Consider the following 18,694-nt stretch of genomic DNA (forward strand, 5'->3'; position numbering starts at 1 on the left):
CATACATACTTTACTATTTACACTTAATTAAAATAATTAGATAACTTTTTTAAAGACCTAAGTTGCCAGCAAGCATGAATAATCTATGTACAATGAAATTATTTGATGTTCATTAACCATATATAAAATGTATGACATTATTAATAATTATGCATACTAAAGAGTAAAGTCTAAGTTAGTAAGTAATAACTATCAACATCATAAATACAATTATAGTAAAATATTTTTTTTAATGAGTTATTTACATAATCCACGTTAATAATTCACTTAATTTTAATTTAGTAATTTAAATAATTTTTTTTATTAATTTATTTGAAAAAAAAAGATGAAAAAATATCAAAATAATTGGGCCGGACCGGTCCGGTCTGGGAAAAATGATGGACCCATCACACCCCCGGACTGGACCAATTTACACCCCTACCTTAAATAGTCACAAACACATATCATCTTTGAAAACATGTTGAAGAAACACCTTGAATGCATATCATCAAAACATGATTTTCATTTAGGTATCGTTGGATTCGAAGATGCGTTGAGATGAGTTGAGATGGGTTGTGAATAGTAGTGAGATTTGTGAGTTAAAGTTGTTGAATAGTAATGAATAATAGTGAGATGAGTTGAGATTGGTTGTAAATACAAACCGGGCCTTAATCTCTTGGGTGGCCCGCCTTCATTTACTCCCCATATGAGGGCATACAATCGCAAGGATTATGACTGCCTTCTCGTGGACATGCAAGGTCATGCCTAAGACATTGATATCACTCAATAAACTCTGGTACACTTGAGTGAGCCAATCCCATGAATCATACAGGATGGCTGACCAACCTTTAGTTCTGGTACCATTGCACCATTTAATATGGAAAAAAATTGAAAAAAACATTTCATTCATTCCTATATAATCTTTCTTTCATTTCAATTTTTTCCCTGTATTAACGTTATATTCACATCACAAATGTAGAAGAATTATGCAACAAAAACATTTGAATAAACTTGAGAACATAATACATCATATAAGGTAGGTAAAACGGGGCTTGTGAAGAAGGGCTAACAATTTATAGCATATAAATAACTTGAAATATTTTTTTATAAAGCCATATCATTGAAAAGTCGAAACAACAGGGGTATGATCATATTTGCGTACTCTGCTTTTAAACTTCAAGAACTCAACAAACTTCACTTAATAACCTAACAAAATATTCACACACTTTCAACCTCCTATTAATGAATCCAACAACGTTTTCGTACTTTTCTCACATGTATGATGCAATGTAAGTTTGTCTTATGCTATGCTTTGTATGCAAATCTGACCTCATTCAAACTTAGCCTTTCGTTAGTCTCTAGAACATGGTTTTGCATTACTAATTCCAGTTTTGAAGCTTTTGAAACTCCGTCTGTTTGCAGCCTTTAAACAAAGTTGTGTTGGGTGGATGATTTAAGTGTTAAATTCATCTTCTTTTCTTCTGGTTTTGAGGTCCCTTTTAATGCCTTTGTGCAGCAGGCTCTGAATTTATTTTCCTAGGTTTTTGGTGCACCTATAGGTCCTTAAGCATATCTGTTCTTGAACTAAAAAGATAGTCTGCGAGGCATTAATCGTGTTTCTGTAGTATAAATGTGCTGAAAAACCAGCAATGTATCAGCAAAGGTTACTACACTGTAATTTCTACAAGTATCCTAGGATTTCTGAATTTGAACATTGGAAAAACAACTATATGATGGCTTAGGCTGTGGTCACTAGGTTGCAAAATTGTACCTAAAAAAAACCCTAAGAGAGCTAACTTTCTCGGTGACTCCATTGCTCTTGAAAGTTTGCAGTGCATATTAAGTGAAATATAATAAGATGCTTATCCATGGCTTATGCTACTGCCTGATGTTACTTTATCAGCAAATCATGCAACCTAGGTCCAAAACATGTTGATAATGCAAAACTCTATCCTAGAAATATCAGCAATATGCATACAGATGATAAAATCTTTGCTTTCTACCAATTCCATCTTTTTTTCATATAACTCTTAAGTGCACACCCCACTTCAAATGTATTTAAACACTAATACATTATAAATTCAATCTTGTCAAGACCATGTTGTTTTAAGGAGAAATTAGCCTATTCCTATTCCTATTCCTAGGTGATTACTTAGAAAGCCAGATAGCACTCTTAAAGCATCTTTCTTCATCTTTTTTCTACTAAAAACCTTAACTCAACATCAATACAATTAAGCTATAGAGTATGAGTGAGACAAGGTCCTTAACTATAGGAAGTTTTGATCAAAACCCTAGGAAAGAACCACGAGTGGCCAAATATTGATTCCTTGAAGCAATCACACTGATTTGTGGGAAAGATTGAGTCTTGCCATGGTGTTGATACTGAAACCATTCAAGAAAGATGAAAGAATCCATTAGTAGGTTGTTTAAGAACTATACTGGAAGCTTGAATGCATATATTGCTTCCATGTATTGGCAATCGCTGCTCTAGTCCAGTCTCTCTTGGAAGGACCATATTACTTCTTGCACAACAATCTAGTGGAGTGCTTGTCTTTACTTTTTATTTTTCCTTCTTTTTTCTCCCAAATTCAAAACTCTGGTAATTTCTCCTCCAACCAGAACAAAAGATCCAATAGACAATTTTGTACTACAATGATGTGGGAACAAAAGCGGCTTCATTTCTGTAAAGAACTGTATTGGACTTTACTTTTGGTGCGGGAGTCTTTTTTCTCTCTATTTCATTAGCCTTGAATTTTTCTTTGTTAGGATGGACCATACCCCATGTCTCAACCTAGGGGGAAAAAGAAGGAAAAAAGGAAAAAAATAAAAAAAAAAAAAAATTTTCATATTCAAATGCATGAAAAATTAATTGTGGTGGTGACCATCAATGTGTTACAAATGGCCTGTTATTTAAGTGATGCTCTCCTAAATCTAATCCTATCTGGTAATATTCTCTTTGGAAATTATTTCATTTTTCTGATGGTTGGTAATATTCTTGAATCGTTTTTTTTTTTCTGCAAAATAAAAACAGTGATATAATTTTTTTGCATTTTTTGCTTTGCTCTTGGTTGAAAGCAAAAGGAATTTCCTGTAGATGGCTATGCTATGATAACAACCAAATGGAAGCCCAAGTCACATATGGTCTTATACTTCACAAGGGTTTGGCAATGTTTCAATTGGAGTCCCTTAGAATCACTATAAACCACAAAAGCTTCTCATTCTCAAGTAATATAGATCCCATTTATCACCTCTTATACTATATCCAGAGTATTACAGCTGTTTATAAACAAATAGATAATTATACGAGGCTAGGATTAATGGTATCAGTAATAGTATTGGTGGAATGGAAATAATATCTGTGATCATATTGACAGGTCTAGTGATCACATTGGTGCTGTTGCAGTGGACAAATGGGAATGGTATAGTTGGTGGTAATTTTGTTTACGAAACAAGCAGTAGTAATTGCTAGAAGAGCGGGAGGTGGTTATAGTCCTTTGTAATCAAGTTTCTGTAGGTTTCAATGGGGGTTGGGTTGTCGGTTATTATCAATTGGGGTTGTGCAGATTTTGGCTGAGTGGGTGGTCATACCGTTACTGCCTAGTAGTGTAGCTGTCAGAGGTGGAGGTGTTAGGTGTCACGTGGTCTTTGTAGTTGCTATCCAAACACTTGTTATCTATCTTTCTATGAAAATTTTTCTCGTGGTTGCACAACTTCATTGTATTGTACCATTACTTCCCCATGACTTCGTCCTGTTCTGTGGTTGATTGCATGCGTTATATAGAATACTGACAAATACTTCTTTTTGTAAGTATGTTATACAAATAGTTCATATCTTATGCATTTTGATTGTTTGCAGTTCCATAATGCTCTCTATGGGGATGCTAAAGGATGGGCTAGGAGATTTCTTTCTTTTCTCCAACAATATATTCCTGGTGTCATGAACCCTCATACTAAAGTCGTGCAACAATGGAACAAATTTTTTGTCATTTCCTGTTTGGTGGCAATTTTTGTGGACCCATTATTTTTCTTCTTGCTGTCCACACTTAAGGTATGGTTCTTATCTTTTTTCGTTTTTTGAAACATCATATTTAAGCATAAAATTAGGGTCATTGCAAAGTTATTAATCCTGATGGGTTGTGCACTTGCTAAGGCTCTTATCATATGTTGTCTCAAAGTATTTAACTTGGATCAAACAAGGCTTATAATGGATACTTATTTGTTTCAGTGTTTTGGGATTAATCTAAATTATTATTAAGTACAATTATAGATTCCATATGATATTTTTAGAATTAAACAATTGGTAATATGCTCTGCACCCAATCCTTTTGAATCTTTTCTCATTTTCTCTTTTAAGGAAAGATAAAAGGAGTTATTTTGATGAATTATTTACTAAAGTCCAATTAGGGAATTGAGGGAGAACTTGGTAACTCCTCTGAGGATAAAAATTAGGATAGATTCATATGTTGTATAATATGGTTTAACGAATCCCAAATTGGTCCCTAGGGTCAAATTTTAAAAAAACCATTCCTGTCGTACGAAGCATATTCCAAAGTGATCCATTCCTCCAATTACTATTAATTTATTAACTGAAAATGCTAATGTGGCAGACTGTCAGATGGTTTGTAAAGGGTGACCACCCAAGTAACCCCACAGGTCAGACAGTCTGCTCCCTTTGCGCTGGCTGTGACCAGCCCTGTCAGCTAGCTTCCCAAAAGGGCCAGTGGGTTTGGCCAATACCCTCCTCCTTCTCCTCCAACCAGCCCCTTGTGGTAATTGGCAACACCATAAAAAAGGAGTTTTGATAATTTGAGTTTTTAATGTTCTGTTTTATTTTTTTAGGTTTTAATGTTAAGTATTTTTATAATGATTGTGTTGTTTTGTTTTAAGTTTTATGAAAAAAATTATTTTTATTTTATTTTCGTAATATTGGTTGATTATGTTTAGTAATTATTTTTCAAATTTAGTTGATTTTTAAGCCTGGATGACTAGAAACAGGAACTAGAAAAAGAAACAAGAAAATCGTGGACACTAGTTCCATTAAATACAATAGCCGAAGCCCACTGACATAAGGAATTAAAGAAAAAACATCTAAGTTCATCCATTGAGCGTTCTTTATCTTCAAAGTATCGACCATTCCTCTCAACCCAAATACACCACATAAGGCATAAAGGAATCATATTCCAAACAGCAGCTATTTGCACATTACCCCTTAAACCTTTCCAGCATGCAAAAAGGTCCACCACCCTCCTAGGCATCACCCAAGCCATACCACACCTATTGAACACTCCATACCATAACAACCTAGTCACTTCACAATGTAATAATAGATGATCTTCCGATTCACTAGATTTCTTGCGTAAGAAACACCAGTCCAGAACAATTAATCCAAGCTTCTTGAGATTATCCAAAGTCAAAATCTTCTCTAAAGAAGCAGACCAGCCAAAGAACACAACCTTTGAAGGCACCTTACTCTTCCAAATACTCTTCCCAGGAAAAGAATGAACCCCATTTGGCCTAGACAGCGTCATATGCCAAGAACGAACGGAAAACTTCTTGTTACCGGTATGACCATCTCCCTCAAATCCCTCCCAAGCTGAGTAGCATACAATAAACTGAACAATTAACCCCTAGGGGTTAGCTCAAGTGGTAAAGGCCTTGGGTTTAGGGGTATGCTCCCCCTAGGTCTAAGGTTCAAATCCCCTTGGTTGCAAACATTTTCTAGGGGCCATCGGACTGGGGATTTTCCCCTTGAATTATCCAAGTTGCACTTGCGGGAAACTCCTTGCCGAGGGCTTGTGCACCCTCGGGATTAGTCGGGATGCTGCTCCTGACACCCGGTGCCAATAAAAAAAAAAAAAGCCAAACAATTCAGAAACAGCCCCCATTTCCCAATCATTCACAGCTCTAGAAAGTAGAACATTCCAATGAGAAGAGCCACTAGAACAATCCAAAAACTCAGCCATAGAAGCATTTGGATTCTGAGAAATACGAAAAAGATCTGGAAAAACAGCACAAAGAGCCCTACCACCACATCATGGATCATGCCAAAAACGAATTTTGCAGCCGTCCCCAACCACAAAAATGACGTGTTTTACAAAAGCATCCCAAACTCTCCTAATATCTTTCTGCACCCCTATACCATAAGTACCTCATACCTCCTTAGAACTCCACCCCCCAAGCACTCCCATATTTAGAGTCAATCACAGCTCTCCACAAAGAATCACGCTCCTGATGATACCTCCACAACCACTTTCCTAGTAATGCTTTATTAAAGATACTCAACTTCCGAAACCCCAACCCACAACACAACAACAAAGGAGTACAGATCTTATCCCAATTAACCAAATGAAACTTAGCTTCCTCCCCTATACCTCCCCACAAAAAGTCGTGAAATAACTTCTCCAACTGATTTGCCACACCAATTGGAATGGGAAATAGAAAATATGTAGGAAGGTTAGACAACGTACTTTTGATAAGGGTGATTTTTCCACCTTTTGACAAATACAATTACTTCCACCCTGCCAACCTTCTCTCTACCTTGATCCTTATTTTTAAGCTGTTGCATTTTTTCTTCAGCTATTAATCTAAAATTTTTGTTTTCCAATGAGTAATTTTGAATTTCAAGAAGCGCCTGATTTGTCATTACTAAAATAGTGGAATGCATGGAACTGGGTTGTAATGATAAGTTCTTTTAATTTCTTTCACTTAATTTACAATTTTATCAAAACATGCGATAAAGCCTGAGGAGTGTTTAGCGATCATCATTGTTGGATCCACTTATTCACATTTGCCGTGTCTTTGTGGTTTTTAATTTGGAATTTTATTTGATGTTTAGGCTGTACAATATAGCTCTTGATGGGTTATTGTCACAATGTTGTCTATATAGTTGCAAGCTTTTATCAAGTATCTGGGTTCATTTCTTTGCCTTTTCTGGTACAAGAAACACAGAGAAAAAAGGACAAAGAGTGGGAAGGAAAAAAAAATTGACTCGATCGACTTTGAATCTATACACCATATCTATCTCCTTTATTCAAACTACGCAGTTCTTGGCTAATAATATTTGTTCACATCTGTGTCTTCTGTGACCATATTCCTAACTTCTTATAGCCTTGTTTTACATTTGAATTAGATAACATTCTTGTGGTTTACTACAACACAAAATCACTTGCTTTTCTCCACTCCATGAACACAGGATAAAAAGTGTATAGTTATTGACTGGCCCATGACCACAACAATGGTGGTTTTCAGAAGTTTGACTGATCTCATATACTTCTTCCACATGCTTCTTCAGGTAATTGGTACTTTCCCATTTGCAGAAGCTGCATTTGTTCTGCTTCTTTTTTTCTTCTTCTTCTTCTTCTTCCTTTTTTTTTTTTAGAAGTTCATTTGCCTGCTATATGGACCATATGTTGAAGCTCATGTAAAATTTCATATCATGTGGAGTAATTCTCGCTAATAAATTAAATGAATCAGTTATAAAATTTTTGAGTGCCTCCTGAGACATTATTAGTTTAATTTTGAGTATTTAGACAGCCTTTGTTAACGTATGTTAACAAAGTTCAGCTTTGGTCATTAAATCAGGAAGATCAAGGCCTTTAAAATCAACAGCTTTGGCCCATGAAAGCAAAGTTCTAACAAAAAATAATCTCAGCTCCTCTAATGTGCGCTCCCCCTCCTAGATAGGTGTTACCTTTTGTATACCATATTGTGTACTTGAGCTATGCCTATTCTTATTAATACAATCGTTTAATTATAAAAAAAAAATGTTATCAGGTGGCAGTGGTAAGCAATAGCAATGGCTTGTGGCATCACACCAACTTTACTGGTAGTGTGATGAGTCCGCTGGAATATGGAGTGGTGGTGGCTGCCAGTAGTTCACATTTATCAACTATTAAAACCATGACCCTGCTCCATAACTACTTGCTGCTTCCCTGGGTGTCTCAACTCTGCAGCTGTTGTTATAGGTGGAATTCCTGCCCCTAAATAGAAAGACCTGTGGCAGAGGCAGTGGAAAAAAGAAGTTTATAAAGTAGACAGAAAAAGTCAGTTTCCTTCAGTGAGACTGAAAAGCCCTTTCACACCTCCTGATTTCTAAGCAAAAGATTGCATAGGCATTTAGGTGATAAACACAGACAGCTAGACCTAAGTTTCCAAATCCAACTAACTCTCTGTTGATCACAAGTCCTGCTAGGCTTAGGCATATTGGATTATGGCCTTGCACTAATTGTCAAGACATTAAACAAATCCTGTTTCTAGCGCTAATTATAGTCGGTATCAAACTTGAAACCTTTTGATTGATTGGTCCAAGCTTTGGGTCTAGGTAAGCTATTGTGTTGACCAAAGTTTTACATGTTTTCCCTTGCTTCATTATGTGCATCAATATCTTTACATAATAATTGTGTGTGTGTGTGCATGTGCATGTGTGTATAAATGGGCACTTTCCATTGATCATTTAGTTCAGCTGAAATTATGTCTCAACCACATTTAAATATGCACTTTATTTATAAGTGGTACCCTAAAGGAAACATTTAAGTTTTTATTATTTTTTCTGGATTGTGTTCATGATGGTTGCTTGCTTCCCGTTATGTTCTATGCATTGTATCATCCTTAAAAGAGAACGCTCTTCCCTGGTCTATGATGGTTTTTTTCTTCTGTTCTTCTTTCATTGGAAAGTTACACATTCACCTGTTGGGTTTTGAGGCCAAGACCTTGCATTCCATCCCCTTTTTGCAAGAAGTGGGGCTGTCATTTTAACTAGAACTCGTGGACTTTCTGAGTTCGAGATATCATAACAGCAGAGGACCAAAGTCTATGCAAAGCATGAATTTCTCTCTTTTACAATGTAGAGAAATGTAAATGCTGGACATCAAACACATTTTATTCCTACAAGTCTGCGCTTCTTGAGAGAAATTGTTTGGTGTGAGCTATTTGAGGCTTGCATGTAGGAGTTGTTGCTTAATGGATAGATTTTTTCATATTATTAAGACATTCGGGATGTGCAAGGATGAAGGCACTAGCTTATGTTGTTGGCGATGTGTTTGACTGGAAGCAAAGATGACACCCTACAACCAAGAATTCAAGCAATCATCCAATATTATCCACCACCACACCAGTAGGGACTAATTCTGATCTAGCGATGATGATTTGAGTTCCTCACCAGTAGGCACTGTTCGTTTTCATGTTTGGGGAATTAAGAAGAGTGGGGCAGGTTGTGCTTAGTTTGGAGAAATCGGAGGAAGTAAGAAGAGTGATAGAATTAAGAAGAGGACAGATTGAATTGGGGAAAGTAAGGTTGGGGAAATTTTGAACTGGGATAGTGCCTAGTTTGTGTATCTTCAGGCCATAATTGTTTACCATATATGTTTATTTTTATAATTACCCTCAGTTCAGTTCGGGTTACAAGTGAGTTTGAATAGTAAAACCAGATAACCGATCAAACCATTTTGTAAATTCGAAATTGAACTGACCCATTGTTGTCATTACAGGGTCATTACGGGTCAGGTGGTTTGTTGAGTGGCCCTAAATGCATAAATACCTTGAGCCCATTATAATGTTTTATTTTATTTTACACCATCAAATTTCTCACTTGCAACTCATGATCAAAAGGATAGTGGATAAAAAAGGTTTCAAAATCATTATTATTGTCTTTTCATTCTAATCCCTTTACAATGATACGGTTTTACATTCATATTCACTTTAAAGCAAGCAACAAGAATAATGGGTTATACATGTTTCTCATTTAATGCCTCTGCTGTAGATGTTCATCTTATATCAAATATCATATGCACCCACACATATTTATTTAAATTCATGACATGCTTGTGAATTCCTCGTTTCAACATTTTAAGTAATTTTTTAATAAGAACTTTGCTCATGACATCCAATGTCTTCAGTCATTATGCCATTTTACTTGTATTAGCTTTGGTTGGAGCCTTTCTTCTATTCTTGACAAATTTGTCTAATTTTCTTTTGTGCAGTTTAGGTTGGCTTATGTGGCCCCTGAGTCAAGAGTAGTTGGTGCTGGAGAGTTAGTTGACCATCCAAAAAAAATTGCTCTCCATTATATTCGTGGATTCTTTTTCATTGACTTATTTGTCGTATTACCTCTTCCTCAAGTAAGAGGACTCGCGCTCTTCCCCTTTTCAACTTTGTATTCATAACCATCTACTCATATATCACAGCCACATGCTGTTTAGGATTTTCTTGTTGAAGATTCATATTTCTTTATCTGGACATTGTTGTGGATGCGTCTGTGTTAACATGTGTCTGTTGTTAACATGTTACCAGTCATATTAAGGCAAACCTTCTCTCTTTGAGATGCCATGTTTTGCTATTATTTAATATACATGGATTTTGTTCATGATATATTGATATTTTCTTTTCTGACACTTCATTAAAAAGTTTCGATTTGAAGAACTTATCTTTTGAGAGTGCACTTTTGGTCATTTTTGGGGTAAAAGGTTTTATGGATCTTTAAGGGCTTTGAAAGATGGATCTTGTTGAGAGAAGTTGGATGAATTGGGTAAGAGTAAGGCAACATTAAGGATAAAATTGGGCTGAAGCAGTAATACTGTTTTTTGATGAGATACCTCAATATCCTTATGTAACCATCAAATATGGATATCTATCCAAGCATTTTAAGTTTTTAACTCTCTCACTAGATAAGTGAAGCAATGCCTCTGCCTTTTGCTAGCTTAAAGAGGCCACTTTATTGTAGTATAGTCTCAAAACTGAACTGAGCTCTTTCATTCTTTACATGAAGTTACAAACTCCCTAGTAAGGATGGTCCATGATAGGCTCCCTAAGCCCTGCTATAGACCCCAGAAGGCACACATTGCATCCTGGCACCGATCCTGGGTGTGTAGTGGGACATTGACCTCTCAATTATTGTAGAGTTTAGGCCATAAAGTGGAGTTTTGATTGAGTGTGGTGAATTGTGAACCCCTTAAATATTATGTGTTATGCCATGATTGACCCCAAGATATTTAGAAATTTGGTTTTAGTGATTAATGACACGGTGGAACAGGTCCAAACAAAACCTCAAGAACAGAAGGCTAAACAAAGTTATTTTTCTGCATTTTTATTTTCTATTGCAGGTTCAAACTTTCCGCCGATGAACTTCCCCAATGACACTGACAAACTTATCCAAGGATGCTAGATATTAAGAGCTACATTTTTATTTTCTTTGGTGTGGTGAAAGGCAGAAGCAATCAATCTTGTTTCTTTTATTTTTTTTGTGTGCCAGGATGTTTTTGTGTAGGTGGCTGAGCATTTGTAATTTACTGATGTGTATTACATCCTCAACTCATTTTATTGCATAAATTGTTTATAAAATGGTTACCTGTATTGATCAATCTGTTTATATACCAAGTAATCTGATAGTACATGCTTCATTTAAATGATAAGGGTGTCAATCTTGTCATAAATTACAGTTTTTATCTGGTGCAGATCATAATACTGTTAGTTCTACCAAAATCGTTGGGGTCATCAGGAGCAAATTATGCTAAGAATCTTTTACGGGCAGCTATTCTTGTTCAATACATTCCCAGGTTGTACAGGTTTCTACCTCTACTTGCTGGGCAGTCTCCAAGTGGCTTGGTGTTTGAGTCAGCGTGGGCAAATTTTGTTATAAATCTTCTCACTTTCATGTTGTCTGGCCATGTTGTTGGGTCATGCTGGTACCTCTTTGGGTTGCAGGTGGGTGGAGTTGTCATATCATCTAAAGATGCTTGTTGAGCTTTCTTTTTCTTTTAGGCAATTTTTTTTTCTTGCTTTGAACTTTAAAACTTGTATTTGCATCTCTTTCACCTCTCACAAAATTTCAAGCACAATGCAACACCCAGCTTAATGATTTATAGAAGGAATATTAAGTCGCCCTTTGAATGAACAGCCAAATAAATAATATAAAAAGAAAGAAACTAAACATTGCATCTCTCATGTTCTCAGTTTAGTTCATAATGTTATATATTGTAGTTGAGATGGTGGTAGAGTATTGTAATTAAAAAGGTAAAATAAAACAGAAAAAAGCCTGCTTCATTTAAAATAAGGGACTTCAATTCTTGAAAAATCAGGCCACAAAGAATGAAATATTTTTTTTGAAGTAAATGATCTTTTCAGAAGTCATAATGTTATCTGTGAATGTGATGCTTCAAACGTGGGAGGGTTCAGTATGCAATTATTTCTTCTTGTTTCTACTTGGCCAATTAGTGTGTTTACTACATGGATGAACGTATTTGTTTAATGGTTTTCTAATTTTTTCCTTTTACCCCCTCTTTCTTACCTAGAGGGTTAATCAATGTTTTCGAGATGCCTGCCAAAACTCTATAGTTCCAAAATGCATGAGATTCATTGACTGTGGGCATGGGAATGAGTTTGGAGATTTTGTTTCCGATCCAGCATGGGATAGCTGGACAAGCAATGAGAATGCTAGTGGTTGTTTTACTTCAGATGCTTTTTCTTATGGAATATATGGGCAAGCTGTCAATCTTACTACGGAACAAAGCATCATAACCAGATATATATTTTCATTATTTTGGGGATTCCAGGTATTGTTTTATCGGTCTCTCTTTTTCTTTCCTGTCAGAAATTAGTTTTACACGGTTTCTTGTGCGGTTGAGAGGGTTAGAAAAATACATTGCAAGTGTTATCATGCTGCTTGTGGACTTTGCTTTTCTCATGTTCAACTCATCTTTTTGTGTTTTGGAGGCGTGTCGTAATATCTGAGTGAATACTGCGAAAACTTTGATAGTATATATTTATTTTAAGTATAGGGTTCTGTCAACCAGCATATTAGACAGTCAAAATCATTCTGAGAATGTATAATTTCCTCGTGAAATCTCATCATGTGATCTCTGATTATCACAGATTGCTCTTTACAACTTCTCTTCATTTTACCCTTATCTGTGTCCCCCATCTTCTATAAAAATATCATTTGAAAACCAAAGTTCTTGGGATGTTTTCTCTTTAAGCATCTGTGATTATTCTCTTCAATATACTTCCTGCCTTGAAACCCTAAAATTGAGAGAAATATGAATATATCTGTGAACTTTGTATCATTGTTGGCCGACCTGTTAATAACTTGAGATTTGGAACTTTTAGCTTCTGACACTTACATGGTGTCTTCCACCTGATCTCTTCTTTGGCATTGAACTGAAGCTCGATGGAATGCAAACATGATATGTTGGATAATGGAAAGAGGAAACTCTTGGGTCCCAACTTCTATTTTTTTTTCAAGATAATTCTGAGGGCCTGCACCATGTGTAGCAATGGCGGAAAAATAAACATATCAATTTGTTTAAAATGCTCTATATGCACTTGACACTACAACGTTCTTTACTCTAGCTTTGTGAAACTCTAGAATTATATGTGGAAATTTAAGGCCTTGTCCCCTCATCGTCACATTTGTTAACAAATGTCCTTCGACGATTAGTCATTTGATTATATTGTTTCTTTTCATAGATGATTAGCCTATACATCCTATTCTTAGAGTATATCCCTTTGTTCCATGCCTCATGTTTGTAAGCTTGACAGACTCAATTTGTGCTGATATTGATCAAAGAATGTGGTATAGGGATTTGAAGTACATGCTTGAAATTTATATATTCATCAAATTTTTTATTGCTTTATGAATCAAGTATCTTTCAGGTCACATTAATGTCGGAAGAGGATTTTTTTTTTTTTGATAAGTAATAAGAAGTTCTATTAAAGCAAGTAAATAGGCATAGCCCTAGTACATAGGGAGCATACAAGTGGAAACACCTAAATACAAGCTTAAACGAAACATGGTTGAGAAAATCCCCCCAACCATTCCGAATATATTTCCACAAACCCACACCATTCACACTTCTTACTTCGTTAGAACACTAACTCCCCCAAGCTCTCCCGTATTTAGCATCAATAATATTTCTCCATAACGCGTCCCTTTCTAAATGATACCTGCAAAGCCATTTCCCAAGGAGAGCTTTGTTAAAAAGCTTCAAGTATCAATAGTTTTTTTCCTGTACACTCACTCTCCGTACACTCAAAACTCTGATGATGAAAAGTGTTCATTTTTCTTTCTGGTGATGTTTTGGTGCTTGCCACGGCGAGTTATTGATTGACTTTAGAGTAGCAATGGGTCATTTGAAACTTGTAGTTATTGAGTCTAAGGCATTTGAGGTTTTAAGGGATGGTAGACATGTGCTTATAACCGAGAGAGGCTGGAAAGTGATGAAAGAGATAAGCTTGGGGTTAGGCACGGCACGATGGTCCACTAGAGCACTGGAGGATTGTTTGAAGGTTGGGAGAAAGGAGTTTTATTCTGCTCATCGGGAAGGAGGTAGGGGTTACATTGCGCAGCGATGTTCTAACTCCCGAGGTTGTTATATGGCGTTGGTGGAGGTGGGCATTGGAGCTTCATCTTCATTCCAGAGGATAGGGATGGCAGGGGCTTGAGGAAGCTGGCGGAGGTATTGAGGGAGGTTGGAAGAGGTCCTGATCTTCCGTCACCGCCACTGACGACACTAGCTCCATAGCAACCTTTTGCTAGGTCGTATCGGGAGGCTCTTCAACAACCCAGAGAAAGTGTCAGGGTGGGAGCTAGCTTTGACACTTCGGCCTGCTTGAGAGGAGTTGTAGGTCTGCTAAGGAAAGGTAGAGCTACTGTTTCTGCAGGTGTACAGAGCCTTGAGGGAGATGGCAGGGGTGTTGTTGGTCTGAATATGGAAATGGAGGATCGCGTGTTGCTGGAGTTGAAGAACTAGCTAGACGTTATGCAGGATAAAGTTAATTGGCTTATAAGGCGGGTAGAGGAGGAAAAAAAAAAAAGGGTGGGCTTGGGCTTGGGCTTGGGCTGGGACTGTGGATTGAGTGAAGAAATCATAAGGGGAGCTTCAGGTGGTCATGCACCGATGGGCCAGTCTAGCAGGCCTTAGACTGTGAAGGTGCTTGCACTCGTGTTGAAGGGCTGAAGGGGAAGAATAAACTGGATGGGCTGGGTTTGTGCAAAAGCCTGAGAAGGGCATGGAAAGAAACGGGGTGACGGATCCCCGATATCCCGAATCCCGAAATATCGGACTTGCCGGAAAGATCCGTTTTGAAGCCGAATCTTGGGCCGAGTGCTCCTGATCTGGTACAGAAAAACTCGATGGTCCCTGGAGACATAGTTGGTGGTTCGGTGGTGGCTCTTCAGGCTCCAAAAGTTGAAAGAGGGGGAAATTATGAAGAATAACGTAAGAGGTGAAGAACTATATGGAGTATATGGAGCTGCTAGTATGTAGGATGGTCATACTTACCTTCGAAAGGGGCTTCGGGTGGAGTTTTGGTTATGTGGGATAAAAGAGTGGTGGAGAACATTGATGAATTTGTGGGAGAATATTCGGTGGAGTGTTCTTTTAAAAATTTTGAAGATGGTTTTGTATGGGCCTTTGCTGGGGTTTATGGCCCTAATTTGGATTGCGATCGGCGGTTGCTTTGGGATGAGCTTGCAGGCTTATGTACTTGGCGGGAGGTTCCATAGTGTATTGGTGGAGATTTTAATGTGACAAGATTTCCCAGCGAAAGATCGGGGGAGGGGCAACAAAACCAAGATATGATGGATTTCTCAGATCTCATATTTGAGCGGGAACTCATGGACTTACCTCTCATGGGAGGTGAATATACTTGGTCTAATAACCAAGTCTGGTCAAGACTGAACAGATTCCTCATATCTCCTTCATGGGAGATGCAATTTCCAGATTTATGTCAAAAAAGACTTCCTCGGTTATGCTCTGACCACTTTCCCATAATGTTAGACTATGGAGGAATTCCAGGGGGTAGAAGGCCTTTCAAATTTGAGAATATGTGGTTAAAAACGGAGGGGTTTGTAAAAGTGGTTAGGCAATGGTGGAACCCATATCAATTACAGGGCACTTCGAGCAAGGTATTGGCTGGAAAATTGAAAGTTTTGAAGATGGATTTGAAGACATGGAATGAACAACTATTTGGTAATGTAGCATTACAGAAGAAGAATATCCTCCAAGAATTACAAAGCTTGGAGGGTGTAGAAGATGAGAACGATCGCAAAGGTCAAGTAGTCTCAGAGTTAGAAAGGTTGATTCTAATGGAGGAGATTTTGTGGAGGCAAAAGTCAATGGCATTGTGGCATAGGGAGGGGGACAAATGTATCGAGTTGCAAACTCACATAGGAGGTTTAATGCCATAGAGTCCATGACCATAGATGGCGGTTTATCTTCAATCAAGTAGTAATAAAAGATCATGTTGCTGGACATTTCGAACAATTGTTGTCGAAACCTTATGCATGGAGGCCTATGGTAGATGGTCTAGCTTTTGAGGTCATTGATCAAAATAGTATAGCTTGGTTGGAGAGACCATTTGAAGAGGAAGATGTACGACTAGTAATCAGAAAAATGAATAAAGATAAAGCTCCAGGCCCTGATGGTTTTACTATGGCATTTTTTCCGACTTGTTGGGAGGTGGTGAGAGAGGATGTCATGCAGGTTTTTCAGGAATTTCTCTCCTTGGAAAATTTGAGAAAAGTTTAAATGCTACTTTTATTGCACTTGTCCCTAAAAAGGTTGGTGCAATAGAGGTGCAAGATTTTAGGCTTATTAGTCTTGTAGGCAGTGTGTACAAGATACTCTCCAAAGTACTTGCCAATAGGATGAGCATAGTCATGGATAAGATTATTTCTAAGTCTCAAAATGCCTTTGTGAGAGGTAGACAAATATTGGATTTGGTTCTTATAGCTAATGAGTGTTTAGACAACAAGCTTAAGTCGGGAGTACTGGGTATTTTATGTAAACTGGACATGGAGAAGGCCTATGACCACGTCAACTGGAATTTTCTGATCTACTTGTTGCGTCGATGTGGATTTGGGGAAAGATGGAGGGGGTGGATGAGGCATTGTGTGTCAACGGCTCGTTTCTCGGTTTTGGTAAATGGTGATCCTGTGAGTTTCTTTAATAGTTCGCGGGGGCTACAACAAGGCGATCCACTATCACCACTCTTATTTGTCCTTGTGATGGAGGCTCTAAGTAGAATGGTGTCGGCTACTGTAGAGGGTGGTTTTTTTTTCAGGATTTTCAGCGGGGGCTATCCACCATGGCTCCACCATTATTTCTTATCTCTTGTTTGCAGATGATACGTTACTGTTTTGTGAGGATAATGCAGGACATATTCAATCTTTGAAGGCTATCTTACTTTGTTTTAAAGCGGTATCCGAGCTAAAGATAAATCTTGCTAAAACGGAGATCGTTGCGGTGGGTGATGTAAGAAATATTAGGGGGCTGGCCAACATATTGGGATGTGCGTCTCTTTGCTGCCGTTGAAGTACCTTGGTCTCCCATCAGGAGCATCTTTTAAAGCTAAGACAATTTGGGAGGAGGTGTTAGAGAAATTAGAGCGTAGGCTGGCCAGGTGGAAAAGGTTGTACTTGTCGAAAGGGGGGCAGACCACACTTATTAAGAGTACTTTATCCAACCTTCCTACATATTTATTGTCTCTATTTCCCCTTCCAGCAAGCATTGTATCTAGGATTGAGAAACTTCAACGTGATTTTCTGTGGAGTGGACTAGGTGATGAGTTTAAATTTCATATAGTTGGATGGGATAAAGTGTGTACTCCTATGAGAGATGGTGGTTTGGGGGTTCGTAATGTGAGGGCCTTTAATAAGGCTCTATTAGGGAAATGGTTATGGCGTTATAATCACGAGAGGGAAGCCTTAAGGAAATGAGTGATTGATGCGAAGTATGGGAATGCAAGGGGGGGTTGGTGTTCTAATGAGGATAGGTGGGCATATGGTGTGGGGTTATGGAAGTATATATGGAAAGGTTGGGGGGCTTTTTCTAGTAATACTAGGCTGTGTTTGGGAGCTGGCAGTAGAATCAGCTTTTGGCTTGATGTGTGGGTGGGAGATATGGTTCTTAAGGTTGCTTATCTCAATATTTTCATAATTGCACGAGAAAAAGAAGTTATGGTGGCTGACTTGAGAGCAATTAGTCATGATTCACAGGAGTGGAACATCAACCTCACTAGGGAGGCACATGATTGGGAAGTGAGTGCTCTGGTGGATTTTTTTAACCTGCTGTATAACACCACTTCTGTTGTTACAGCTAAAGACAAGATGGAATGGAGACCTTCTAGGAAAAGGAAATTTTCGGTATGCTCTTTCTATGACACACTTACAGTTCAACCTTGGCCCAATTTTCCTTGGAAGAACATATGGAGGAGTTAAGCACCTCCCAAGGCCGCGTTCTTTGTTTGGACAATAGTTTTAGGGAAGATTCTAACCATTGATAATCTAAGAAGGTGTGGACTTATAATTACAGACTGGTGCTGTATGTGCAGAAATAGTGGTGAAACGGTGGACCATTTACTCTTACATTGGGATTAGCATGGGAAATGCCGGGAAGGGTGGTTGAACTACTAGCTAGCAGGAGAGGGATCATAAGGACACCATAGATTGTAGATATGTGGAAGATGGCTCCCATTTGTATTCTTTGGTGTATTTGGAGCAAAAGAAATGATAGATATTTTGAGGATCATGAACTTTCCTCGGAGGAGTTAGAAGTTTTTTCTAGAAGACTTTATTTATGTGGGCCATTACTTTAGATTTAAATGGTCTCAGCTTCCATGATTTTCTTGTAACAGTTTCTAGTTCTTAAATCGGTATACTCACATGTATACTTCCGGTGTACCTGGGCTATGCGTATCTTTATATCAATGAAATTTCTTCTTA

At 37.7% G+C, this 18,694-nt stretch overlaps 1 protein-coding gene across 3 annotated transcripts in view; it reads left to right on the forward strand.

Moving 5' to 3' along the window:
* Positions 1-18,694, forward strand: part of LOC121243503 (probable cyclic nucleotide-gated ion channel 20, chloroplastic) — a 48,183-nt gene that overhangs the window by 17,309 nt on the left and 12,180 nt on the right. For all 3 annotated transcript variants that reach the window (XR_005936157.1, XM_041141631.1, XM_041141630.1), the window contains exons 4-8: positions 3,836-4,027; positions 7,172-7,270; positions 9,957-10,094; positions 11,428-11,676; positions 12,264-12,524. Coding sequence is in view for 2 of the 3 variants with exons in the window: in XM_041141631.1 (XP_040997565.1) it covers positions 3,836-4,027; positions 7,172-7,270; positions 9,957-10,094; positions 11,428-11,676; positions 12,264-12,524 (939 nt within the window). In the remaining variant the exon portion in view is untranslated. The remainder of the gene's footprint in view (positions 1-3,835; positions 4,028-7,171; positions 7,271-9,956; positions 10,095-11,427; positions 11,677-12,263; positions 12,525-18,694) is intronic.

This window comes from Juglans microcarpa x Juglans regia, chromosome 8D (genome assembly GCF_004785595.1).
Source record: "Juglans microcarpa x Juglans regia isolate MS1-56 chromosome 8D, Jm3101_v1.0, whole genome shotgun sequence".
Classification (NCBI taxonomy): Eukaryota; Viridiplantae; Streptophyta; class Magnoliopsida; order Fagales; family Juglandaceae; genus Juglans; species Juglans microcarpa x Juglans regia.